Source organism: Sceloporus undulatus, chromosome 4 (genome assembly GCF_019175285.1).
Source record: "Sceloporus undulatus isolate JIND9_A2432 ecotype Alabama chromosome 4, SceUnd_v1.1, whole genome shotgun sequence".
Classification (NCBI taxonomy): domain Eukaryota; kingdom Metazoa; phylum Chordata; class Lepidosauria; order Squamata; family Phrynosomatidae; genus Sceloporus; species Sceloporus undulatus.
Window position 1 is genome coordinate 48303844 of NC_056525.1, and position 27633 is coordinate 48331476.

The window sequence follows — 27633 nt, forward strand, 5'->3', positions numbered from 1 at the left end:
GCATAGGTTTAAACATAGTGAATCCTCTTCTTGTAATGCTTCAGCATTAATTCTTTGTCTTCTAATTTGGAAAGGTATCAGTTTTTGGAAGAAGCATTTCAAAATCAAAAGGGTGCTATAGAAAATCTCTTAGCCAAACTCCTTGAAAAGAAGAATTACGTTAATTTTGCAGCTACTCAAGTACAAAATAGGTGAGTTTGACTTTTTCTATAATAATACTTATTTTAATGTGAATATGTTATTAACAGAAATACTAAAGTTCTAGCCTCTTATAGTTTGTTGTAGTTGTCATGTGCCTTCAAGTCAACCCTGACTTATGGCATCCTTGTCATAAGGTTTTCATGGCAAGATTTATTCAGAGGTTTGCCATTGCTGCTTTCTTAGGCTGAAACTGTGACTTTCACACAGCCATTCATTGGGCTTTCATGGCTCAGCAGGGGTTTGAACTGTAGCCTCCCAGAGTCCTAGTCTGACATTCAAACCACCATGCTGGCTCTTCTCTGACAGTATCCTTTGTACTAGTATCCTTTGTACAACAACTATGGGCAATGATAACTAATCACTCTGATTCAGCAGACAAAAATCTACTTGCAAAAACAGGCTTCTACACCAGTTGCACAAAAGAAGAAGCAACATGCAGCTTGCAGCGTGTCATGGATAACACAAGTGATTGTTCGCACACATAGCCATGTAGAAACATTTGCTTAACTAGTGCTATTTGTTTATATACATGAAGACTCTGACTGTTTTATTCAAACTTCTTTATCTCTCTGCTTATAATAAAGCCAATTATGCTTCTGTGATTCATCCTTCCCATCTCCAGTGTTTAAATAGATTAAGGTAGGGAGTTGCACTGGAGGACCTAGACGGTCCTAGAGAGAATATATTGACCACCATCTTTAGGGGGAGAGAGGCCTGGCCTGAAGACAAAGAGCCCTCCTCCTGACCACCATCTTGAGGGGGAGAGAGGCCTGGCCTGAAGACAAAGTGCCCTCCTCCTGACCACCATCTTGAGGGTTAGAGAGGCCTGGCCTGAAGACAAAGAGCCCTCCTCCTGACCACCATCTTTAGGGGGAGAGAGGCCTGGCCTGAAGACAAAGAGCCCTCCTCCTGACCACCATCTTGAGGGGGAGAGAGGCAGGCCAGCAACAACAGGCCTCGCCTGGAAGACAACATTCTTTTTTAAATTAATATCAATTATTTCTTTTTAAAATATTTTGATTGTACTTTGTATTTGTCATTGCAATTTTTTACTTGTACACCGCTATGATCAAAGCGGAATAGCGGTCTATAAATAAATAATAATAATAATAATAATTATTATTATTATTATATTAATGAAATCCGTGAATAATCAAATCTGCAAATATCAAATCCGCAAATATGGAGGGATGACTGTATTCTGTTACATTAAGGAACACAGTACATTGCAGTGGCTACAGTGACAGATTATGGAAGTGCTTATAGGAAATTCCTGCCTACTTCAGGCAAGTAGGTAGCTATATGTTGTGTAGTTGAAACAGAAAGTTGTCACTTCTAATACAAGATTTCTTTCAGCTACATTTTACACAATTTTAAATTAATCTAAAAGACTACTGAAAGCAGCAGGATGAGAATTTCACAAATAAAACTGAAGTGTCTAACATTCAAAAAGAAATTTACATTTACATGCAGAAAATTGTTATATATTGTAAAAGGAAATTGCTTAAAGTTTTATTTGCAAGAATTAATGGAAGCAATGATTTAGCATTTTTTACTTAGTGTGATCATATATGAGTATCTTGGTTTTTTTAAAATAACAAGAGCAATAAATATTGAAGTTTCATTTGAGTTATGTTGAAGTTTGGAGATGTTGAAATGTTACAGCACATTTTTTTCTTTTAGGATAAAAGAAGTAAATGAAACAAATAAAAGAGTAGAACAAGAAATCAAAGTGGCTATTTTTACGCTCATTAATGAAATCAATAAGAAGGGAAAATCTCTTTTACAGCAACTCGAGGTACAATTAAATGCAAATCAAATGCAGGCTTAATATGAACCCTAACGTAATGTTTGCTTGTATATGATTTTTCTGTTTGGATACCCATCAACAACTCTGTTCATAGTGTTATCCATTATGAATGTATGTTTCACTCTTAATTCTAAACCATAGTTTAGCTCTACATATACAGTACAAGCAGCACCAAGCCTGATACTTCTTACTGCTTACACACATAGTATTAAGATATCGTTTACCACTGTACAAAACAGACCACTGTCTTCCTCCCCTTCAGTATTGCGTTACTACCTAAATATGTTTACATGCATTGGAAGCATTAATGCTACAGTGAAGAAAGGCACAAATTACAGAGATGATTTAACATTGTGACTTTGACGTGTACAGCTTTCCCTGTGGTGTCTCATTAAAATCTTAGTTTGTGTTGAGAGCACTATTTGAAACCTCTCACTGATGCTTATTCTGCTCTTCAGTTTTTAAGTCTTCTAATACCATTAAAACCAGATTATCCTTTTCAAAGTCCATTAATAAAGTTTACCTTAGGCAATAAAGTGCCGACCTGGCCTCACATAAACATGTTCTGACATTATAAAAACATGGATTACAGGGAAGCTAGCAATAGTTCTTGATGAGTGATAATACATCTTATTGTATAACAATAGGTTGTAAGAATAGGGTTTTTAAAGCAAAGACTGGGTAGCATAAAGCCCCCTCCAGTTGTTACCATAAATAAAACAATTACACTGAACAGGTTTGAAGAGTCTGAACACATTTTACATTTTTAAAACGTAAGCTGTCTTCAGTAGATGTGGAGGGTAGCTCTTAAATGTGGACTAGAAATATTTTTATATTATAAAGAGCCTCAGATGAGCAGATTTATGTATGAGTATAATGTATTATAATTAAATATATTATAATTTAATTTATGGAGTAATTACAATGGTAATTTTTTATTTTGTTGTGAACTTGTTTAGGTGGATAAATAGTACACATTCTTGCATAAAATAGTAATACTTTTTAAAAGAAGGTATATAGACTCAGGCCTCCACATTACCTGGGGTTGGGGTGCAAGACCCCCGCAAATATGAAAAATGGCAAATAACTCCCCTCCCCACTTGGAAGCCAGATAAAAGAATGGGTGGGTGGGGGAAGAGGAGCAGGCATGCACACGCCCTTTCTTCCCCTGCCTTCCTGTCCCTTTAACTGGCTCCCCACCCCTTTCCCGGCTGGATGGGTGCCTGCCTTGCCCAGGCAACCATCCGTCCAGGAAAAAGGCTGGAAGTGGGGATGGATCCATCCCTCTAAGCCCCTTTCCTGAGAAGTTGACTGCCTGCCTTGCCTAGACACCCATCTGCCTGGGAAAGGGGCTGGGAGGGGGGATGGATCCATCCCTCTAAGCCCCTTCCCCAAAGCAGGCACTCATTCACCCAGGAAAGGGGCTTGGAAGAATGGATCCATCCCCTCCCCTTTCCTGGGTGGATCAGTGCCTGGGGAAAGGGTCTGGATTGGTGCACGCATCCTTCCCGGCATCTCCCTCCTGGGTTTTTTCTCCCAAGGGGAAAAGCCTGGGAGGGAGCAGGAAGAGGAGTGTTTGTGCACAGCAGTGTTGACCTCACAAATAATCAAAACCGTGAGTGTCAAAGCCACAAATGTGGAGGGCCAAGTGTATGTTTATAAAGAAACAATAATACACTCGTCCCTCCACATCTGCGGCTTTGACTTTTGCGGATTTTGATTATTCACAGATCTTATTAATATTTTCTCTCTAGGAATATCTAGATACTCCAATGCAACTCTATGGTCAACTTTAACCAAAGGTTGTACTGAGGGACCTAGAGATTGCTAGAGAGAACACTCCACTAGGCATTTGTAGCTCCTCCAGCTCAATTCTGTGGTCAGTGTCTGGAAGATGTTGGCCACAGAGTTTCACTGGAAGACCTAAAGATTCCTAGATAGGTGTTCTCTCAAGTAAAAACAAAGTATTTTTGTTATTTGTGGTTTTTCCACATTGATGGGGTTCCTATGCCCCTAACCCCAGCGAATGTGGAGGGACAAGTGTACAGCCTAATTTTGTTATTGGATATCTGAACATTGTATAAATGTACTGTTGGAGTTCCTTTTTCAGTCTTTGTGGCTGATTAGGCTTTGGGCTTTTTGTGTGGTTTTTTTTTCTCCTCCAATGCTGGAAAATGAAAGGATTTCCAGAAATGAGGAGCCAAAGCAAAATGCCAGTAAAGAGTGGCTGGAAGCTGCTCTGGCTGCAATTGTGTCAGGATCGCGGTGACCGCATAGCCTGCTCCATTCCCAAACTGGACCACTCCTTTTTGATCTGGTCCAAAGGACTGGATTGAAGCCCCCATGCAGTTTCCAGCTGATTTGGTGGCGTGCATCGTTTGAATGCCACCTCCTCAAAGTGGCCAGAGGGCGCCTTATTTGGCCTGTGTGTTTCAGACCACTGGCCAAAGATGTAGTGCAGTAGTGGTTTCTTTTTGTTTAAGGAATAAAAAACCCCAATTTACTGAGACCAACACTTGTTCTTTGTATCACATTACTGAGTTTTGAAGAAAAGCAGAACTATCCATTTTGAAATAGAATTTTTACACAGAACATTATGTATGATCCAAAGGTGTATGATGCTGCAACCTTACTCAAGTTGACCACAGTTAGTTTTGGTCAGTGTTTGAATGGGACATTATTTGTGAACTGTCAAGAAAGGACATATGCATATAACAACATTTACCTTCTGATAATGCTATCACTTTTCAGTTACAGTTGAAGTTGTAGTGTCATAGATGTATCTTGTAGAAATGGCTGTCCCAGTAGTGGTAATTGGATATGGATAAACTTCATATGGCTGTTTAAGGTTCTTTTCCTTCCTATATAATACTGAAAAGAAAGATTTACTTGATAATAAAATACTAAAATAAAATTGCTGTGTATTATCATGGGAACATTTTACATATGTCAGTCTCTCCTGATTATGAAACATTCTATAACAGATTTTAAAATTATTCCTCTTTTTTAAAATAACAAAAAAAATTAATATATATACTTTGTATTCAGACGGTGACGAAGGAGAGGCAGATGAAGCTAATACAACAGCAGAATGATATCAATGGTCTCTCAAGGCAGGTGAAACATGTGATGAACTTCACAAATTGGGCCATTGCAAGTGGTAGCAGCACTGCCTTGCTTTATAGCAAGCGTCTGGTAAGGAGCTTTAATTCTACTACAGCATAGATTTTCTTAAAAGTAGCCCTGTTGCAGATACTGTTATTTTCTTATGTTGAAGTAGAGAAAATCCTGCACCATGAGTGTCTACATCATGTCAAAGTTTGAAGATAAGTAGAGTCATTGCAACCCTGCTCAGGTGTTTTCTCTGCATGCGTTATGCATGATATTTACATTACTGGAAGATCTGAAATCTTGCTACTACAAATCAGTGACAAATTTAGTTTGTCAAAAACATAATGTAATGTCACAATACATGGTGCTAGCATTTCTGAATGCTGAAATAGTGTGGGTGTTTCTAGCAGTGGCTAGTGGGGTTTTTTTTTTTTTTTTTTGGTTTGTGACTTCTTTATCCATAGAGAGATGTTGATGTCAAACTAGCCAAATTTCATATCAATCAACTGTAGTGCTGATTGTTGATGTCTTTTAAAATTGCCGGATTTAGGGGTCATTTTGAAATAAAATCCTATGTTCTTGTAGCTACAGTACTTGCTAGGTTCTCCACTAGTCCTGTGGGCCAGAAAAATTTGTAAATTACAATCCACTTCCTCAGATGCATGGAATATAGTTTTAGAGCAGGGATGTGCAAAGTGTTCTCTAGCCCCTTTTTGTTATTCTCCAATCACCTCAGGAAAAATAAAAACAGTATTAAAAAAATCCTGTATCTGGTATTAAATTCAGCAAAATACTAAATGCACACACACAGCATGATTGAGAGTAGTCTAGCCAGTTACATTCTCAGTTAACCAGTCTAAATGTAAAGATGATAATGCAGCTGATAAATCCAGTCCATTAACCTGTCCATTGCTAGTTGAGAAACTTTGCCTTTGCAAGCATTTCAGTGTTTCTCCAGTTAACTGGAACAGGAATTCCTTCATTTGCCACTTCTGCTGCCAGAACTGTCTGTGCTACACTGCCATAGTAAGGTGAAATTCATGGTTTCCCAAGTGGCTTTATATTGAACATTCTATAATAACGTGAACTCACTCTATAATTCAATCTGTTCTATCACTGATTAATTTTAATCTTAAATGAATTATGATTATTTGTTGCATTAATTGTGATTGTTGCAACCTGTTGAGGCAGAGGCAGCGTCTGGGGCCGTTTGGAGGACTCCTCAAGCCCAACCACCATCACCTGGGCAGCCCTCAGGCAGCCTCAGCAGCAGCAGCAGAGCTGGAAGAGGACACGGAGGGCATAAAAAACCCTCCCAGAACATTCTCCCCCAGCAATGCTGTTGAGGCAAGGCAGCTTCGGGGCCGTTTGGAAGGACTCCTCAAGCCCAACCACCACACCTGGGCAGCCCTCAGGCAGCCTCAGCAGCAGCAGCAGAGCTAGAAGAGGACACGGAGGGCATAAAAAACCCTCCAGGACATCTCCCCCAGCAACCTGTTGAGCAGGCAGCGGCAGCGTCTGGGGCCGTTTGGAGGACTCCTCAAGCCCAACCACCATCACCTGGCAGCCCTCAGGCAGCCTCAGCAGCCAGCAGCAGAGCTGGAGAGGACATGGAGGCATAAAAAAAAACGCTCCAGGAACATCTCCCCCAGCAACCTTGAGGCATAGGCAGCTCTGGGCCGTTTGGAGAGCTCCTCAAGCCCAACCACCTCACCCTGCACCCTCAGGCAGCCTCAGCAGCACAGCAGAGCTAAAACGAGACTATTGCAATAAAACCCTCCAGGACATCTTCCCCCCACAATCTTTTGAGGCAGAGGGCAGCTTCTCCTTTTGGAGACTCCTCAGCCCAACACCATCACCACTTGCATCCCTCAGGCAGCCTCACAGCAGCAGCAGCTGGAAGAGGACACGAAGGGCAAAAAACCCTCCAGGAACATCTCCCCCAGCAACCTGTTGAGGCAGAGGCAGTGTCTGGGGCTGTTTGGAGAGACTCCTCAGCCCAACCACCAGGGACCTAGAGGCCGGAAGAAACTGGCTATATAGCCCCACATACCCTCTTCCACACAGCGTTGCAGTGCTGTGTGCAGCAGTCAGGACTCAGAGGCGGAAGGAGTGGGGGGTTGTGGGTATTTCACCCTCTGGAGTTAGAGCGCCATGATTGGAGAGAAGCGGATGCTGTAGCCCTTTAGGCCCAGGGGAAACACCACCATTCTTCCTTGGAGCACCAACGCCAAAAACTGAAGGATGTATAGTACATGGGGGTGCTCTAAACCCCCCCAAACATCACCCTCCTGCTGGTACTGCTGGCTCCATTTTGAAGAGGAGAACGATGCTGATGAACTCTTTGAGCCCAGAAACATCAATACTCCTCCAATCTGTCGACTTGTATCCTGCCATCCCACCTGAGGCTGGGAATGTGGTAGGGGACCATTGGAGTAGTGCTGGGAATGGGAGATATGGTGGAATGAGGGAACAGATGTTGCAAAAGAAGACAGGATCGCTGTTTGAAAGCTATCCCCCCCTTCAGTTCCTCTGTTTCTCGAAATGGGCTCGAGAGCAGACCAACCATTCCACAAACCCACTCTGCTTCTCTGCAATGGCCAGGTCGGTCAAAACAAGACCCATATCATCCAGGATCTTCTCCTGGATGAAGACGCCGACCTGGCTTGCTTTGCAGAAACCTGGCTGGGAGAGGAAGTGCTGCCATAGGGGCGCAGGCCCTCCCAGCTGGGTACTCTGTCATGAGCAGGTGGAGGGGAAGTGGGCGGGGGCGGAGTGGTCTGGTTTATAAGAACACCTTAACCTTGACCAGATACCTGTCTGGAATACAGTCCATTTCGAGTGTATGTACCTCGACCTGAAGACCAGGGATAGATTGGGATTTTGCTAGTCTACCGGCCACCCCGTTGTCTAGCAGACTCCCTACTGAGCGACACAGCTGGTCGCGAGCTGCGTGTTGGAGTCCCCCAAACTTTTAGTTTTGGGGGACTTCACATCCCGCTCGAGACACTTAACAGGCGCGGCTCGGAGTTCATGGATACCATGACAAACATGGGCCTATCCAAACTGGTCAACGGGCCTACACATTGCGCGGGTCATACACTCGATGCGTCTTCAGTACGGAACAGGAAATCCGTGGGCGGAGGTGGTGAGTACCTCCGCATTGTCATGGAGGATCATTTCCTGGTCAAGACCTGAAACTTAGAGCCAATATCTCGCCCCACTGGGGTGGCGGACCCATTAGAATGGTCCCCTCGAAGGCTGATGGAGCCCATTGGATTCCAGACAGCCTTAGGGGTTAATGGTTGGGAATGCTGTGATCCTGTCGATGCCCTGGTCAATACAGTGTACTCGGGATAACGAAATACCAGGTTACACAAATTTTCGGGATACAAAAATCCAGAAAAATAATTGTTCCGGTTACGAATTTTTTTTTTCGGTATACGAAAAAACTTTTGGTTCTTTCGGTGCTAGTTTACACACGGAATCGCGGCTTTTCCCCATTAGCGACTATGGCATTTCGGCTTACGAAGGCTTTTCGGTTACGAAAGCGGCCGCTGAACGAATTACTTTCGTAACCCAGGCACCCTTACCTGGAACACCGATGACCAGTGCTCGACACGATCGCTCCCAAGCGCCCTTGCCATCCCGCCCCAAATCGAGGGCCCTGTTTCATGCCAAGCTGAGGAAGATGAAGCGTTTGGATGACGGCTAGAGCGCAGGTGGCGGAAGACTCGACTCTTATCCGACAGAACTCGCCATAGAACTTTCTTCGTTCCTATCGGGAGGCAATACGTGCAGCGAAGAGAGCCTTCCCGCTGCAGTATTGCGGTCTGCAAGTCCCCTCAGCAGAGCTGTTTAAGGTGGTGAGGAAATGACACAGGTGCCCCGGCGCCAAATCCCTTACTTAACCGACGACGGCCTGCTGTGAAGCGTTTAAAACAATACTTTGCAGACAAAATCTCTCAGATAAGAGCCGACTTAGATGCCACAGTGAAACAGAGTCGACAGGCGAGGCGTCCAGTGCCCCGCCGATGTAGTTATACTGGATCAGCTCCATCGTGAGTACTGATGACGTGGACAAGCTGCTTGTTAAGGTGAGGAAGACAACTTGCCCTCTCGACCCTTGCCCATCATGGCTGGCCGTCCAGGGGGGGGGGATGCATGATGAGATTCCTCACGGATATCACGGTGCATCCTTCAGCAGGAGCATGTTCCCATTGTTTAAAGGAAGCGGCGTTAGGCCACTCCTGAAAAAACCTTCCCTAGACCCCCTGGATATGAAGAATTATAGGCCGTGTCATTGCTGCCATTTTTGAGCAAGGTAATCGAGAGGGCGGTTGCCCTTCAGCTCCAAGCTGTCTTGGATGAAACCGATATCTAAACCCATTTCAAACTGGCTTTAGGACGCTTTGGTTTGAGACTGCCATGGTTGCCTTGACCGACGATCTGCGTCTGAGCATTGACAAGGAGTGTGACCCTGTGGTGCTCTTAGACCTCTCACGGCTTTTGATACAAGATCACGGCACCTCTTGGACCGCCTGAGGGGTTAGTTATCGGGGGCACTGCTACAGTGGTTCAGGTCCTCTCTCTCGCGGGCAGGTCTCAAAGGGTGCTACTCGGGGACTGTAGCCCAGTAAGAGGTACCTCACTTGGTGGGTTCCCAGGGGCTATTTTGTCCCCGATGTTATTTAACACTATATGAAGCCGCTGGGTGAGATAATACGGAGTTATGGTGCTGGTGTTATCAGTACGCGGAGACACCCAAATCTATTTCTCGTATCTCGTCGTCGTCGGCCTCGAATTCCGATGGCATCTCTTCTCTCAATGAATGTCTTCAGGCGGTAATGGGCTGGATGAGGAAAAAACAGATTGAAACTGAATCCAGACAAGACGGAGGTGCTCATGGTAGCGGCCCCGAAACCAAGAATGGGGTTGCAACCTCCAGCCTGGATGGGGTCAACACTCTCCTCCAGCGACTGTGTTCGCAGTCTGGGGGTGTCCTTGACCGTCGCTCCTGATGCAAATCAGGTAAATGCGACGGTCAGAGTGCCTGTTATCAGCTCGGCTGGTACCCAGCTGCGCCCTTTTCTGGAAGTAAGGGATCTCGAGACGGTGTGCACGCGCTGGTAACCCTCACGCCTTGATTCTGTAATGCACCTACAGGGGCTACCCCTGTGCTTGACTCGGAAATTACAGCTGGTTCAAAATATGGCAGCCAGGCTGTCTCAGGAACATCTAGGAGGGACACACATTACTCCGGTTTTGAGGTCCCTCCACTGGCTGCCTATCAGCTTCCGGGGCCCAGTACAAGGTGTGGGTTATACATTATAAAGCCCTAAATGGTTGGGTCCAAGCTATCTTAGGACCCGCCCCCCCGTACAATCCTCCCGCGCTCTCCGCTCCTCTGGGAGGAACTTACTACAGCCTCTAAAATCTAGGCTTGTGCGACCTCCCAGAGGTGTTCTCTGCTGTCGCCCCCAACTCTGGAACGACCTGCCGGATGAGATCCTCAGATAACATCATTAAACAGCTTAAAAAGCGGTAAGACGGATCTCTTCCGGCAGGCCTTTCCAGATTAACCATCCCGGCCCAGGTTCCTGATTCCCTCATTCCTCCCGTGGCCCCATCTTAGTGATGGTCGAGGATCAACAGAGGGATATCAGGGTTTTTAGTTTTTAATGTTGTTTTATGCATGATTGTGTTTAAATATGTTTATACTGTTTATACTGTCTAAGGGGGGAGGGATAAAGTGTTTTAATTGTCATATTTTTAATTTTACTTTGGTTAACCGCCTGGATTGGTTGCCAGAGGCGGTATACAATAAATATTATTATTATAAATATTATATTATTTATAGTTTTTATCGCTGTACAAATAACAACTACTGGAGGCTTGAATGGATTTTATTTCTTAATATGAACTTTTATTATAAATAAAATGTATATTCATTGATACTTAATTTAAACCTGATTTACATGTATTTTTGGCAATTTTATCTTTAAAATTCTACCTATATTCTGTTAAGCCATTTCATCTTTGGCCTTTGGCCTTTGAGCAGTTGGCCATTTACAAAATGGCCCTCATCCCTATAGAAATTGCCCATGCTTATCTTTGAGGTTGAGGCATGTATTCATTGTGAACATAATGGGATCAAGAGATAAAATGGACACAGAAATGGTTGTTTTATCATTGGTTAACAGATGCTTGGCTGTTATGGGTTTAGTAGTTTAAGTATTGCTAGGATTTTAATGACAATTCTGTTTGGTTAGTTTATTTACTTTTATTTGTTACTTTATTTCTGTATTTTATATCCCAACTTTCTCCCAAGGTGCCTTACAACATTTTAAAACAAAGTACAGCTAAAATCTGTATAGTTAAAAAATTAAATCATTATGTTAGAAACATTAAATTGGAATAGTTTAAAATGCATTGGCTTGTGTTAACAATACACTTCTAGTTTTCTTCTGACCCCTCCTTCAGTCATTTATGCTGTGCATATATACCTGAATCTTTGAGATTATGCATATGAGGAAGTGGATTGTAATCTGTGAATTTGTACTATAATAAATTAGTTCTTAAAGGTACCACACACTTTTTAAAGTAAAATTGGAAGTTAGCTGTTAAAATAGTTCAAAAATAAATTTATGTTTCAAAGTTACCTCCCTGTATTTGTTTCCCCTGATAGTGATGTATATTGATATGCATTGTCTCACTTATAAATTTATCCTGCAATTTGTCTAAGGGACTCAGTAGAATTGAGGTAGGATAGGGTGTGTGTGTGTGTCTCTCTCTCTGTGTGTGTGTGTATGTGTGTGTGCATGTGCATGTGTGAGAGAGAGACTTGCCCATCCAGTAAGTGACATTTTGCATTTTGTTATTTCTGATTCTTGTTGATTTTTTTTACAATGTCATCACTAATTGGAGAACCTTTTTTCACAGATCACATTCCAGCTGCGGCATATTTTGAAAGCACGATGTGATCCTGTCCCAGCAGCTAATGGAGCAATACGGTTCCATTGTGATCCCACATTCTGGGCAAAGAATGTAGTCAACTTAGGTGAGAGGGTGTTCTGTTTCTCTGAAAACTGAATCCAGTGTGAACAAATTCTTAATATGATGAAATAGCATGAAATAGATGCTGTTCCCTATCGATTGTCACTAAAATTGGTTGGAAGTAACTTAGATTTTTTTGTACCAAATAACTGTTCTACTTTCCCATCTTTCTAACTGCAGCTTCAGAAGACCTCCAAAAATATATTCCTGAAAAATATACAGAGCTGTTCTTCAGGGGACATGAGATCATGTGGGGGCAGGATTGGCCATTTCCCCTCCCATTCACGTGCATCTTTTTGCTTGTGTTGGGGGATTGGGTTCAACCAGAAGCTTTGATTTGACTAGCATAGATTAAAAACATTTTAGTTATGTACAAAGGTTTACATGTCAATACCAGGTTTCTTGCATATTAATCTCCAGCAGCAACTCCTTTTATTCTATTGGAGGTTGCTCTTGATATTTCCCAAGCATCAAGACTGCTTTTTGGGCAATATGAGATGATGATTCTGGAAAAGGTGAGGTACTGGAAACCCCACTACATATGCAGAGGTCACCATACAGCCCTTTAGATGGGGGATATGGACCAGGAGCAGAAGTAGTTATTTGAAATAAAGACTATGGCGGGATACAGACCGCCCAAAAAGGGTGGTCTGCCGGCGCCTCCTTTTCTGCCGGCAGGAAGCTGCAGCGGGTAAACTGCGCAATTTCCTGTCGGTGGAAAAACAACCCGCAAAAAGCGGGTTGTTTTTACATCACGCTTGCGATGCCCAAGTGCGCAAATGGCGCACTCGTGACTTCACAAGTGCGCCACAATGTGCTGACACTAAGCATCCATCACGTCAAAATAGCAGCACCTGTGTGTACAGGGCGTCACCATTTTGACATATGGAATACATACTAGGGTTAGGGAGCATCTGCATGGTGCGCGCTCCCTAACCCTAGTACCACCGCCACCACGCCACATTTTGCCCGTCGGTAACGGGCCTTAGAAATATGAGGAAAAATATTTTCAGAGGTATCCTTAAAGCATCAGAAAATAAATACTTTACTTTCTTGGAGAATGAAATTTTTAGTGCAAATTTTGATAATTGTATATCACTAGACTACATTGTTAAAATCAATGAAAGAAGTTTGAAACAAGGCCAGCCATAGATATTATTATCAAATTTCTAAATGCAGTAAAATGTTACAGAGTCTATTTTATATTTTTCTGTTGCACTAAATGGTACAGCATGCCGGTCTGGATTTGGTTTCAGAAGCACTAAGGAAAAGAATTTAAAATTCAATCAGTTTGGAGGCAGAATTCTGTTTGAGTTAATAACTTTAGTGAAATTTTATATTGAAATTTTTATAAAATTCATGGTTACCTGTGAAAGAAGAAACTGAAAACTGCTGCTCATAAGTAGAACAAAAGGGTGTGAGTCTTTAAAAATAGGAAATATAGAGACATGTTCATAAGAATTTGAAAACTATTTCTTATATAAAAGTTTTTGAATAACAAACAGTTACATAACCTTCAGAGGAAAATAGAGAATCCAGAACAAGATCTGTTGAGTAATTAAAACTGAAAATAGGACTGGATGGCCTAGCATATCAATATAACAAATATATTATTTTTTAGACCTTTGAAGATAAATTACTGCTGATAGAGGTATTCCTTGTAACATGATGTGAAGCCAGCTTAGTGTGGGGTTTTTTTTGTACAGAACAATTTGCATTAGATGTGCAGTATATAGAAATTTCAGTAAATTTATGATAAAATATTTATCAGTTTTGTAGCATAAACACAGTGCTTTACTTAAATGCCCTCCAGATGGGGTTTCTTCCCATAATTGCCAGTTAGCATAATAAGTAGAGGACATCAAATTAGGGAAGGCTGCTTTAAAAATACATTAGAAGTATAATGTGACTGTAGACTTCTGTGGACTGTAGACTTCATTTGGACTGTCCAGGATACGTTAGGTATGTGTGATTGCTTACTTCAATATGCAAACCAGGATTTTATCTTCAATTGCTTGAGCTGTGTTAGAGGTCACCATAGAAAGTTCCTCAAGTTTCAGAAATTGTTTATCCTTCATGCAGAGGTTTGTGGTCTGAACACTAGATCAACAAAGATTCTCTTGAATATTCAAAAGTTTGAGTAATCCTTTATATCTGATGATGATGATGATGATGATGATGATGATGATGATGATGTAAAGTCGAAGGCTTTCATGGCCGGCATCCATAGTTTTTTGTGGGTTTTTCGGGCTATGTGGCCATGTTCTAGCAGAGTTTCTTTCTAATAATAATAATGATTTATTTATAGCCCCTCAATCATGAGGAATCTGGGCGGTTTATAACAATAAAAATATATTAAAAAATTCAGATGTTAAGTATTTATTCTGCATATCACTTTCCTGTTCAAATTATGCTTCTGAAAATAGAAACATGTCATTAAACAGATAACTTTTATTTGCAAATTGGTTACAACACTTCTGGTTTCTACCTTTTTAAATAAAAAAATATTCATCACTGCAAGACCATGCATGTTTATCCAGTTATGAATTACACTATTAGTCATTAAAAAAGTCAGTCCCTTGCCCTGGTGCTGATCAAGAGGCTCGCATATCGCTCACGCCAAAAAGGAATATAAGTAGCATATCTGTGCGGGTTCCGTTTTGGATTCACCCGCAGATAGCTAAATTGGTAGAACCTCAAATCCTGTTCTGCTCAGTAGCAACCCGGGTGTTAGGATCTGAAATGGTGGGAGGTGTGGATTCGTGCCAAGCGCTATGCTTGGATTCCTGCCATTTCAGAGATCCTTAGTCTCACTCCAGCCTTGTGTCTTTTTGCTGTTTGCTGTCTGCTTCATTTTCGAGGTGGTGGCTGCAGCACTCCTGCTGCTTGTCTATCTTCAGCTTTGCGTCTGTTTCCAATCTTGCGTCCTGTTCATTCTCTGTTTGTGTTGTATGTGAAACATTAGGCTGGAGAGATATTGAGGATCTGAGTGATGAAGAAGCGGAAGCACTGCTGCCACCTTGAAGGCAGAAACAGGTGGCTGGTGGCAAAAAAAATCATTTCAAAAAGTTTTGGGATTACTGGATTGGAGTGCTCAGTCTGTATATGCAAAACACTGAAAACAACTCAAAGCTTTTAGCACAAAATCAGAGTTATAGCTTTGCATATGTTATGTGATATTGCAATGATTATTTTACTTCCTTTCAGTCTCTTTGTTGTTCAACTGATTTTCTTTAAAAAAAACACAACCCTAAATGTTTTTTAAAATTATAAAAAAAAAAAAACTCACTGTGACCCTAAGGTAATTTTGTCATAGTTTCAGACTTCCCATTGGTTGTTTTAATCCCAGGAGAGGGCTTTTATGAGAAGAGAAAATGGCTTCTGATTTGCTTCCTGTTTCAAATAAGGCATCTCCTGGGCCCTCAAGTCACCCGTTGACCTCTGATTTTCGTAGGGTTTTCTTAGGCAAGGAGTACATAGAAGCGATTTTGCTAGTTCCTTTCTTTGAAATGTAGCCTGAAAAGCATATTGACACTTCACCTCACAGTCCCTATTGGAGATGGGGTTATTTTAATATTCTTGTTTAAAAACAAAAAATTGGTTGGAGCATGACAAGAAGGGATGTGGTCTTCTTGATATCCCATGAGTGTCTGTTGTGATCCCTGAACCCTTGGCAACCCTTTTCTCTCCAACAGTGGTCCCCGAACTATGCCCTTTAAGAGATTTTGGGATTCATCTCCCAGATGCCTCAGCCATGTTGGCCATAGTCTCGGATTCTGGGAGCTGAAGTCCAAAACTCCTTAAAGAGCAGTTTGGGGACTACTGCTCTACAAAGACTTATGCAGCAATGTACAATTCATTGACATTGTCTATCTTCAATATGTATTTTAGGGGTTTTCTTTCTAAAGTTACAAAACAGATTTAATAGAAAACAACGTGTCTATTGACAGCTGATTACATACTTTCTTAAACCAAAAAAAAAATTATCATACAAGTTAAACTTTGCATATAGAATGTTATCTATTAAGTGTGGGTCATAGAAAGATAGGGATATCCCACAACCAGCACCTTACATAATACTAGTAGGAATTTGAAATAATTGAAAATCTATTAATCTTACAATTGAAAGTATGTTTGCAACATGTTTTCAAACTGACCTATTGTTCTTGCAGCCAGAATATGCAAACATAATGGTTTTAGATTGTTAATGTTCAGTTAAAATAAAAGCTTGTAGTTAACCCACACTCTTTCTCCTGTTGTTTAGGTAATCTTGTTATTGAAAATAAGCCAACTCAAGGTTATACTCCTAATGTAGTAGTGGGGCAAGTTCCTCCAGGAGCAAACCACATCAGCAAACCTCCAGGGCAAATTAATCTTGCACAGCTTCGGCTCCAGCATATGCAACAGCAGGTGTTCGCACAACAAAAACACCAGCAGTTACAGCAGATGAGGATGGGGCAGCCTGCAGGGCAGATTGCTCGCCAGGCAGGCCCACAGATGCTGCAACAACAGGCAAGTGTTCAAGGCAACTAAATTGACACACTCATCATTATGTACATTAAGATAGACCTCTAGTTCAGTAAAATTCAATAGAAATTGAATTTATTTAAAGATTAGACAGGATAGAATTTAATTGTTCTTTGTTATCAGAAGTACACGGCAGCTTATCTTTACTGTTTCGTAAATTACAAAAATGCATTCTGTTGGGAAAGGGGACTACTTCTTTCTCATCACAGGAGCCAGAGTTTTTAAATACATAATGTTTTGTAGCCCCCAAGGTTGATAAGTATGCAAACCATGCAGAGAGGTATGAATTGCGGAGCTTTCCAAGCCCACCAGATGAGAATGGCTCAGAATGCTGCTCGTCTCCCAGGGATACCGCGCCACAACGGGCCTCAATACTCCATGATGCAGCCACACTTACAAAGACAAGTATATGCTGTGTGCACATTTTGTTTATCACCTTTCATTTTAGATTGGTTTATGTGAATTAAAAAAAAACCAGAAAGCAAGAAAACATTTTCAAAAGGATAATTTACTACAGGTTGAATATACTTTATCCTGAAATCCAAAATACTCCAAAATACAAAAATTGGTGGCTGGGATAGTGACACCTTTGCTTTCTCATGGTACATTGTACACAAGTGTTGTTTCATGCACAAAATTATTAAAAAGATTGTCTATAAAATTACCTTTAGGTTATGTACACTGGGCCCTCCCCTTACATGGTGGATCTGTTCTGGATGCCCCCGCATAAGAGAAAATCCACCTATGCTCGAGCCCCATAGGAAATAATGGAGTGTGTATATGTGGTGGTGTGCCACGCGCGCCACCACAAACACACATGCCATTGTTTTACTCCCCACAAGGCTTCCATGTAAGCTGGAAGCTGTGTAAAATGTGTCCGCGAATGGCACAGGTGCACTGTACTGTATATATGAAACAGATGAATTTCTTGTTCAAACAGGCCTAATCTCCAAGATACATCATTATGCACTCTATGTGCAAATATTCCAAAATCCAAAAATAAAATAAAATTGAAAATCCAAAACATTTCTGGTCCCAAGCATTTCAGATAAGGGATACTCAACCTGTATTTTTAAAAGAAAATGTATTGCTAGCAGTTTTGGGAATCAGATAATATGGCTCTAGTATTGTAATACATTTTAAGTATGTAGTGAAGTTTATTTGGTGGAAAAAAGTTGATCCCCCCCCCCCATAATTTTAGCCAACCAGCGTGTTAATTTGAGAACCTTTGGTTCATTCTCTAAGGAAAAGTAGCAATCTTGCAAAAAAAAAAAAAGTACAAAATATTGAGATAGGAATATGATTATTAATATGACTGAATCTTTTGACTTTTTATTTAAAAAGGAACAGATAAATGCAAACTGTATTTGGATGTTAAAAATAAGTAGAATTATCGGGAGTGGAGAACTTCTCAATGAGAATATTGCAGATAAGGAACAGGCTTTGAAAATAATAGTTTTGCTTTTGGAAGAGAGTGCCCATTTTGTCACTATCTTAATAATAAGATCTTCCTCTCCTCTGCATTCTTTTGTTAGCATTCAAACCCAGGACATGCCGGTCCCTTTCCAGTTGTTTCAGTGCATAATAACACTATCAATCCAACAAGCCCTACAACAGCCACTATGGCCAATGCTAACCGTGGTCCAACAAGCCCATCTGTAGCAGCAATAGAGCTTATTCCCTCAGTAACCAATCCAGAGAATCTACCTTCATTACCAGATATTCCTCCCATACAGGTTAGTAAAATATATCAAATAAACTCAAAACTGATTGTACTCCTCAGAAATCTCAGCTCTTGCATTATCTTGTTAATTATGTTTTTGATGGTGCTTATGCACTGAATTGAAAATGTATAGCCCACTGGAGTAATTCTAAGTGGACGCTGAATTACCACCTTCTCATAATAGACTTTTAGGTATTGACAAGAGAGACTAGAGTAGAGTAACTACTGTGAACTCACTGAACAAATCATTATTAAACTGTGAACTCAGTTTAATCTACGTCACTGGTAGTTATGATGGTGTGTTTGTGTGTCTTCAGATCACCTGTTGACTTTGGCAACCCCATGAATTTCATAGGGTTTTCTTAGGTAAGGAATAGTCAGAGATTGTGACGTCGAAGGCTTTCATGGTCAATGTCCATAGTTTTCTCTGGATTTTCCAGTCTGTGTGGCTGCATTCTAGAAGAATTTATTCCTGCATCTCTGGCTGACAGCCGGCCACATAGTCTAGAAAACCCACAGAAAACTACAGTCAGAGGTTGTTTTGCCAGTTCCTTCCTCTAAAATATAGCATATAGCACTTGTTATTCATTGGTGGTCTCCCAACCAAATAAAACCAAGGCTGACTCTTGCTTAGCTTCTAAAATCAGATGGGATCTAGTGCCTTTAGGGTACTTAGGAACCAAATTTATGGTACATACCCAGTGCAGTTTTCCTTGGAAAACGAAATGGTACTAATACTATACAGTGGTGCCTCGGGTTACGAAATTAATTCGTTCCGTGGCACCGTTCGTAACCCGAAAAGCCTTCGTAAGCCGAATTGCCATAGGCGCTAATGGGGAAAAGCCGCGATTCCGTGCGAAAAAGCCGAAAAAAGCACCAAAAGTTTTTTCGTAACCCGAAAAAACATTCGTAACCCGGAACAATGATTCCCTATGGGATTTTTTCGTATCCCGAAAATTTCGTAACCTGGGTATTTCGTATCCCGAGGTACCACTGTAATCTGTTTCTAGTTACATTCCATAGAATTAAGTGAAAAGTATTTATTATTGTTGAAGGGAGATAGCCTTAATTCTTTGTAAGAAAAAAACATACATTTAACAAAAAGAATGAGTGGAAATATAGTTTACCTCATCTAGTTCCAATACTCTAAGAACCTGACTCTTAACCATGTTGTGATGAATGATTTCACAGCATGTTATTTAGTTGTCTGACGTAAATTTAGACATTTGCCTAAACTTATTCTACATTGAAATGATTTTTTAAAAAAACAACATTCAGTTCTGTTGGATATGTTTTAAGGGAACTTTCATTAAAATTAAATGTTCATAGAATGTTTCCTTGGTTAAAGCCAAACAACCTAATAATATCCTCAGCTGTTTTTGTCTGACTTCTTAATAAGTTCTGTAAAGATTGTGGCATTTTTCAGCTGGTAGATCTGGACCCCTTTTTAAAACAGTATTGGGACTGTATGGTTCCTCTTTGTCTACATTCTTTGCTCTTTATTTGAGAAAAGTAGTTAAACTCTATAGTACATGGAATTATACTGTGCTGTACAAAGGAACATGGAATGAGAATGATAAAAGGTGAATAGAAGTTATGCAGAATGTAGCCTTCTATTCCAGTATTTACAACAGAGAAAGCTTGAAATGACTTTCTTAATGTTTGCTTTATAGCCAGGCCATTCCCTACTTATGTAGGCCAGGATTTATTAAATAGAAATATGGCAGAATTTAATATTCAGCTGTTTGTTTCCCCCATTATATGACTCAATACTAGTCCTTTAATATACTTTCGTGAACATACTGGTGATTCTCAAGCTGTCATTTCTAGCATGTTGTATTTAGATTTTGCAGAATTACTCTGAGGCTCTCTTTTATTTCAGCTGGAAGATGCTGGTTCCAGTAACTTAGATAATTTACTAAGTAGATATATTGCAAGCAGCCATCTACCACCACAACCTTTAAGCAGTATGAATCCTTCTCCTGGGCCCTCGGCTCTATCTCCAGGCTCATCAGGTAATCTGTGAAGAGATAGTGGGTGTCTTAATTTTTCTGCTAAGAAAAACCAGCAGCTATGTAAAGCTGTAATAAAGTTCCACATTTTTATGAGACTTTTAAGAATTTTGACATTTCCAGAAACTTTCTCAGGCCAGTTACAGACCGGCGTTTTAGTGTGTGACGAGCACGCACTAAACAGTGGCGGCCCTTCCATATGGCCGCCGCCATGAGGACGTCACAGCCGCGCCCGCTATAGACGGGGCGGCGCGGACATGACGTCCTCAATCCGCGGCAGGGCACCTAGGGCGCCCTTTCCGCGGACCAGGAAGGAGCTCCGTTTCAGAGCTCCTTCCTGGTTCGCGGCGCCGCTTTGCTTCGCTGGGCGCAGCCTTCAGACAGCTGTGCCCAGTGAAGCAAGGGAGAAAGGGGCCAAGTGGCCCCTTTCTCCCCCTCCCCGCCGCCGCGGGGTGTCCTTGGGGCTTGAAGCCCCAAGGACACTCCTTTTCAGGCTGCGGGGAAGTGGCGTTTTGCTGCTTCCCCGCAGCCTGAAAAGTGGCAGACCGGGGCCTCAGCGGCTGCCGGTGTAGCCACTGAAGCCCCAATACTCCGGGGAAAGGGGCGGGTCCAGACCGCCCCAAATGGGCGGTCTATAACCCGCCATAGTTGTTAACATTCCCAATTTTAAAATTCCATTCATTTGTTTCTTATAGTTTTCACATATAAAAGGTCAACTTTAATATGTATATGCCTTTGTTATTACCAAGGCTGTTTGCCGGAACATGAAGACCATACAACCATGTTATAAAATGGAACAATAATAATTAATAAAAGAGATACAATAACGTGAAGCTGAGCAACAATCCCCTCATATCTGCTCCACTGTAGTGTTTTAACTCAAGTGTAAAGTCTTGTAGCTAGGTTGCCTTCTGTGACAGGAAGCCCTCTTCTCCAAAATTCACCACTTATGAACTACAAATGCTCATTCTAGCATAACCTGGTTAATTGTGTCACAATTGTGGATTGTTGTAAGGTATTGTAAGAAACAGGTGGAATAAAGGTTGGGGAGCATGACTAGTGAATGCTAAAATCACATTGAACTTTGTGCTTTCCAGTGTGTAAGATTTCCTTGCTAGTAATTTGTATAAATGCTTTCAGTCTAATTTTCTCTGCACCTCTTAACCCTTTTACCTGTCTCCAATTCTTTTCATAGCCTATAATTATTGGTGCATATTGTCTTGAAATGTGTCTTACATAGATGCTAGTAGCACAGCCATTGGTTGTCCTTGCTTTTCATGACATAGCATATTAAAATATAAAAGATTTTATCTTTGCTTCCCAAAATGTTTAGAATAGTTTTCAAGTTGAATAATTATTAGAACAGATTTGGAATTAGAAAAAAAAAAATCTTTGGCCTGAGGGCTTATTATACTGTTACAAATTAATTAGCAGCTAGAATTCTTCAGGAAAATATAGTGGGTCCTCGGTATCCGCGGAGGGTGGGGATGGTTGTTTCCAGGACATACACACACCACATACCAAAACCACAGATGCTCAGGTCAGTATTTAACATTTAAAAATACTTGTGATTGACTGCAGCCAGGCTGATAAATGGTCCCAGGGTAGTAGTTGAAGCTGCGGTGACAAGGATGGTCACCAAACACATTCTTCCTGCTTTAACTGTGGTGATTCTGTTTTTTCCTTAAAAAGAGAGAAACAGGGTCTGACATGCTGCCAACAAGGAGTAGGTAGAATGCATGCCTTATGTTCAGGGTTCAGGAATGTGTCCCCCACCTCACCCCTGGCTGATGGAGGTCAATCGAACAATTGAAACCTTACTCAAAATGTAAAACTCTTCTTCACTCCCTTTCTCACTTTCCCACCATGTAGCCTCAGCCAGAATTTAAACCCCTCCTCACTCCCTTTCCTGCTGATGCAATATGAAGCCTCTTTAAAATCCATCAGATTTTAAACTTCTTTCTTACTGATCCACTTCGCAGGACACTGATGGAGAGGGGCAGTAGAAGGAATGGGGCAAGGTGGTGGAAAGGTGTTTAAAATCTGGCTAAGGCTTCATCATGGGAAGATGGGAAAGGGAGTCAGGAAGGGATTTAAATTTTGGCTGAGGCTTTAGTGGGATTAACATCTGTCAGCCGGAGTGCAGGGGAGGAGGCAATAGCAAGCCCCAAGCACCAGGCACACATTCTTCTTGCTGTGAGTACACCAGTCATTGCTTCTGCCTTATGAAGGAGAGAACGAAAGTGTTGCAACTGAAGTAAGAAGAATGTATACATGATGCACAGGTCTTGCTGCACAGCCTCTGCTACTGTTCTGGGATGACTTTGTGGCCTGGCTGCAATTGATCGCGTGTAAAAAATTTTAAAAAGTTGCTTCATTTCAATCCATGATTGATCAAAACTTTGGTACCGAACCCATGGATACCAGGGGCCCACTGTAATTGTGAGACCAGAGTATTTACTATACATTTTAGTATTTAAATGTGTGGATGTTCCCCCCCCCCAAAAAAAAAAACTTTTAAATTTCTACTTAATTGAAAGGTCATTGTCAATAAAAGGTTTATTATAATTAGGGCTACCTATTCTAAAATATAGGCTACTATTTGTATAGGGATAGAAGATATGCATTTGTGTCATTCTATTGATGTAAACACTGGTTCATTCTTTCTCAGGTTTGTCTAATTCTCATACTCCTGTGAGGCCACCTAGTACTTCCAGCACAGGTAGTAGAGGCAGGTAAGTAACGGGTTCAAAATCAGTTGCTGATGTCTTGTGGAAGTTGACAAAAAGTGGAGTAACAGAAAAGTATAGGTTAAGAGAAAAAAAAAAAAATACAAATTCACTCATGAACCAAAAAGCCACATTAGTTCACGTTACAGCCCCAATTAATATTTTTGTATGATAAAAGGAGGCGGAAAAACTTTAGTGCCCTCACTTAAAATATAGGCACTGTGCTCATACTCACTCTTTTCATCTTTCAGCCCCAAGCCTTTTCCTCATTTTGTTCAGAGAACACTGAAGCTGGGGGTTAGTGCTTCACCAGTGTTCAATAAAATACAGGGCTGCATCCTGTTGCTAGTCCCAAACAGGGTAGGACCACTGAATTAGTGTAATTTTACCATATGTTGACAAGTGATTCAGTGGGCCTACTCTACTTGGGACAAATAGGATTCAGGCCATATACTTGTAAAAACTTGGATTTTATTCTATTAATAAATCTCAGCCAAGACTTAAGTAAAGCTGCAGACCCAATGGTATACATGTTGAACCAAAAGTTAAGGCAGTAAAATTGTTCAGGTTTAGAATAAATTTATTCATCATCAGAATGCAAGACTAGCTCTACTTAAGTTACACGTGCTAAAGATTTAATTAGTTTAAAATGAGCAAAGGTGAGTCTTGTGTAATCTTAACTAAAGCTTACTAAATTATTCTTTACTTATTGTTGACATGTCTGAGTTGGTCCTCCCCCTCTTCTGGAGTATAGCAACAAGGTAGAGATTGAAGGCTTTTCCTTTCTTTTATTATATTTGAATTCTGGGAAGATTTAGTTAAACTGCAGTTTATTCAAACAAATCTTGGTGGTTTAGTTAAAGTTCTCCTTGAGCTGAGACATAGGTGTGTTACAGACCGCCGCTTTGTGGCGGTCTGCCGGTACTGCTGTTTGCTCTGTGAGGGAGCTGCAGCAGCCAAACCGCGCGACTCCCGCGCGGAGCAAAAAAGAAGCTCCAAAATGGAGTTTCTTCCTGTGGCGCAGTTATGATGCCGCGAGGCGCCAATGGCGCACTCGCAACGTCATAAGTGCCACGTGACGTGCGGATGCATAGCGTCCGCTACATCAATATGGCAGTGGCCATGTGGAACGGCCACTGCCATATTGTACGTATTCACTACGTACTAGGGTTAGGGGGGTGCGGAAGCACCGCCCCTTCCTAACCCTAATACGTAGTGAATACGTACAAAATGGCGGTTTGTAACCCACCACTATGAAGATTTTTTGTTTAAAAGTTGAAGTGAACACTGATCTCTTCTTTGTGACCAAACTAGAGGGGGAAGAAGTGGGTGGAGTGTTGGAACTTTATGCTTGTTCCTATTCATGCAAATACAGTGTGCCTCACCTTACGTGGGGGATCCGTTCCGGACCCCCCCCCCCGGTTGAAATGGCCAAGGCCACAGGTTGTCTTTCCCAGTAGACATATGAATTCTACTAATTAAATAGACACCCGCGGCCTTGCCCATAGTCCCAAAATAAATCCCACAAACAAACTAGAGTCTGGCTGTTATACAGTCAACAGGGGGAAACACATATATGACCATGTTAAAACTAAAAAATACAGTGGAAGCATACAAAAGAACTTTTTTAACTGAGATAAAACAATGATAATTCTTTCAAGGAAGGACTTTACAACAATTATTTACAGTATACAGACGTGAAGAAATGCCAGGCATCAGTTAATGATCATATTGGCACACCCACCATTCGGATAATGGAACACACCCCAAGGAATTTCAGAAAGGAAATCAACCTGTGCTTTTATATATTATTTTGATTGTATAGATCATGAGAAATTATGGTTCCTTCTTAAAAGCAAACAGGTATACACAAACATTGTCCTGATGCTTAACTATTACTCTGGGACTGCGACCATTATACAAAAAAAAATATGGACACTATGGAGCCCATTGTTAAGGGATCCGACAAAGATGTTTTATCACCTTGTCTCTTTAATTTGCAATGCAGAACTTATATCCTATAGAAAGCAAGATTCAAGGAAAGAGGCCTGAAACTGGCGAACAAAGCAACATCAACCATTTCAGAATATGCAAATTACGTCCGCCCTCATTATCACGGGGTTTTTGGTTCCAGGATTACACGTGTATAAAAAAACGCTTATGCTCAAGTCCTCCTTTAAATTACCTTCACTTGTGTCAGCGAGGCTGAGGTACTATCCCGGCAGGGGAGAGGCTTTGGGGAAGAGCTCTAGCACCCGGGAAAACATTCTCTCTTCTCCTCTGCAATGTGGCTCCAGGAGAGGAGTTGCGCTGCTCCAGGAAAAGGAAGAAGGAGGGGCTTGGGCTTGCCTCTCTTGAGTCTGTCGTTTCTGAAATCCCCCAGCTCCCTCCCATAGGAATCATCCAAAAAGGGTTTAAAGAAAGCAATGGAGAGTCCTATGAGTCTACATCTGGGGGGGGGGGGGGGTAGGGGTTGCTGGCTATGGGATGCGCGATCTCTCTCTCCCCCACATTCTCCCTTCCCCATAGGAATCAATCCAAAAAAACAGAATTTAAGGAAGCGAGGAGAGCCCTATGGCGTTGCATCTTGGGGGGGGGGAAGGGTTGCTTTGCTATGGGGATGTCCTGCCAATCTCCTCTCCCCATCCTTCTCCCTTCCCATAGGAATCAATCCAAAACGGTAGTTTAAAGGAAGCAGGGGGAGCCATGGGTTGCATTCTCGGGGGGGGGGGCAGGGTTGCTTGCTATGGGGATGCCCTTGCAATCTCTCTCTCCCATCCTCCCTTCCCCATAGGAATCAATCCAAAAACGGAGTTTAAAGGAAGCAAGGAGGAGAATCATGGGTCTTGCATCTGGGGGGGGCAGGGGTTGCTTGCTCTGGGAATGCCCTGCAATTTCTCTCTTCTCTCTCTCCCATCCCTCCCTTCCCATAGGAATCAATCCAAAAACGTTAGCCATGTGTCAGAGATGCATTGATTAAGATTTCCTGCATGGTAGGGGGGGTTGGACTGGATGGCTCTTGTGGCTCTCTGATTTCTATGGGAAAGGATTTCTATGGGGAAAGAAGGAGGATGAGAGAGAAGAGAGAGAAGGGAGATTGTAGGGCATCCCCATAGCAAAGCAACCTTCTGCCCCCCAGATGCGACCCACAGGGTCTCCTCTGCTTCCTTTAAACTCCATTTTGGATTGAGTTCCTTCCTTTCAGTCCGCGTATGCTCAATCAGCGTTACCAAATCCGTGTATAATGTGGGCGGTGTATACCGTATACTTACAGAAAATATAAAACCTCTGGATAGCTATTAATGAATGGTAGGGAATAAAATCCAAAGAAAAGTTACAGCTAAACTTTAAGAAAAACAAAAGCAGTGACTATAGATGATTATTGACTTAGAAGTTGGTAACGAAGACACCGAAATAAGATAAAATATTTTCTACCTTGGCTCAGTCATTATTCAAATGGAGCTGTAATCAATAGAAAGAAGAAGCCTTGGAAGGAACTAGAGAACTAGATAAGATCCTCAAACGTAATATCAAATTTACCGTATACACTCAATATTAAATCTACTTCACGTATAAGTCGAGGGCCAGGTTTTAGGGCCAAAAATGGATATTGTCATGACAAGGTAAACATAACAAGGGTAAAGGATGAAGCAGAGGAAAACAAGGGCAAAGAACTTCAGGATTCTGACAGACTACAGTGGACCCTTGTTATACGCTGGGGTTTGGTTCCAATCCCCCGTGTATAACAAAATCCGTGTATGCTCAACTCCATTACATATAATGACATAGCAAAATGGTGTCCCTTATAAAAATGGAATCAAGGTAAATTTTACTTTTGGAACATTTTCAAACCGTGTATGCTTGAATCCGTGTATAAAAAATCCGTGTATAAGAAGGGCACCTGTAATGTTTGTGTCTCCCTAAAAGCTAGGCGGATGAGGAGAAACCTATGTAAAGGTGGCTGTGCAGCGTTAGTCTGTATTATATCCTTCAACTTTGTGTTAACGTGATAACTTTGTCTGATTTTAACCTAGAAAACCTGTCCAGCAAACATAAAAAGAGATTAGATTTAGGGCAGATTGAGTCAATCAAGAAGCCAAAGCCCTGGTCTGCAGACAAGGAGGGTGTTAATGACAGGAGTCTCTTGGAGTCTCTCATTTATAAGATGACCAAAGGCCAATCAACTTGATGGTTGTACAAATACTATACACATAGTATTAGCTTTTCAAATGCAACCTTAAATACCTAGCAGTATGGTGCGCCTGCATTATACGTGGGGCGCTATACGGGCTTTGAGCGTACGCGCTCAAGCCGCGGGGAGCATGCAGGGTGCAAGGGGGGCGCATTCCATTCAAAGAATGGGGCACATGCCCTGGTGCGCGCGCACCACACGCCACTGCTTGCACGAACCCCATTCATTTGAATGGGGCTCAAGCATAGGCGAAATTCGCCTTACGGGGGGGT

General features: G+C 41.7%; 1 protein-coding gene across 1 annotated transcript in view; it reads left to right on the forward strand.

The window, feature by feature from the left end:
• The window catches only part of TRIM33 (tripartite motif containing 33), a 99459-nt gene that overhangs the window by 49780 nt on the left and 22046 nt on the right, over positions 1–27633 (forward strand). Inside the window, 9 exon segments of the mRNA XM_042462557.1 lie at positions 75–191; positions 1885–1999; positions 5060–5206; positions 12065–12182; positions 16443–16690; positions 16949–17110; positions 18241–18441; positions 20311–20443; positions 23112–23175. Coding sequence (XP_042318491.1) covers positions 75–191; positions 1885–1999; positions 5060–5206; positions 12065–12182; positions 16443–16690; positions 16949–17110; positions 18241–18441; positions 20311–20443; positions 23112–23175 — 1305 coding nt within the window.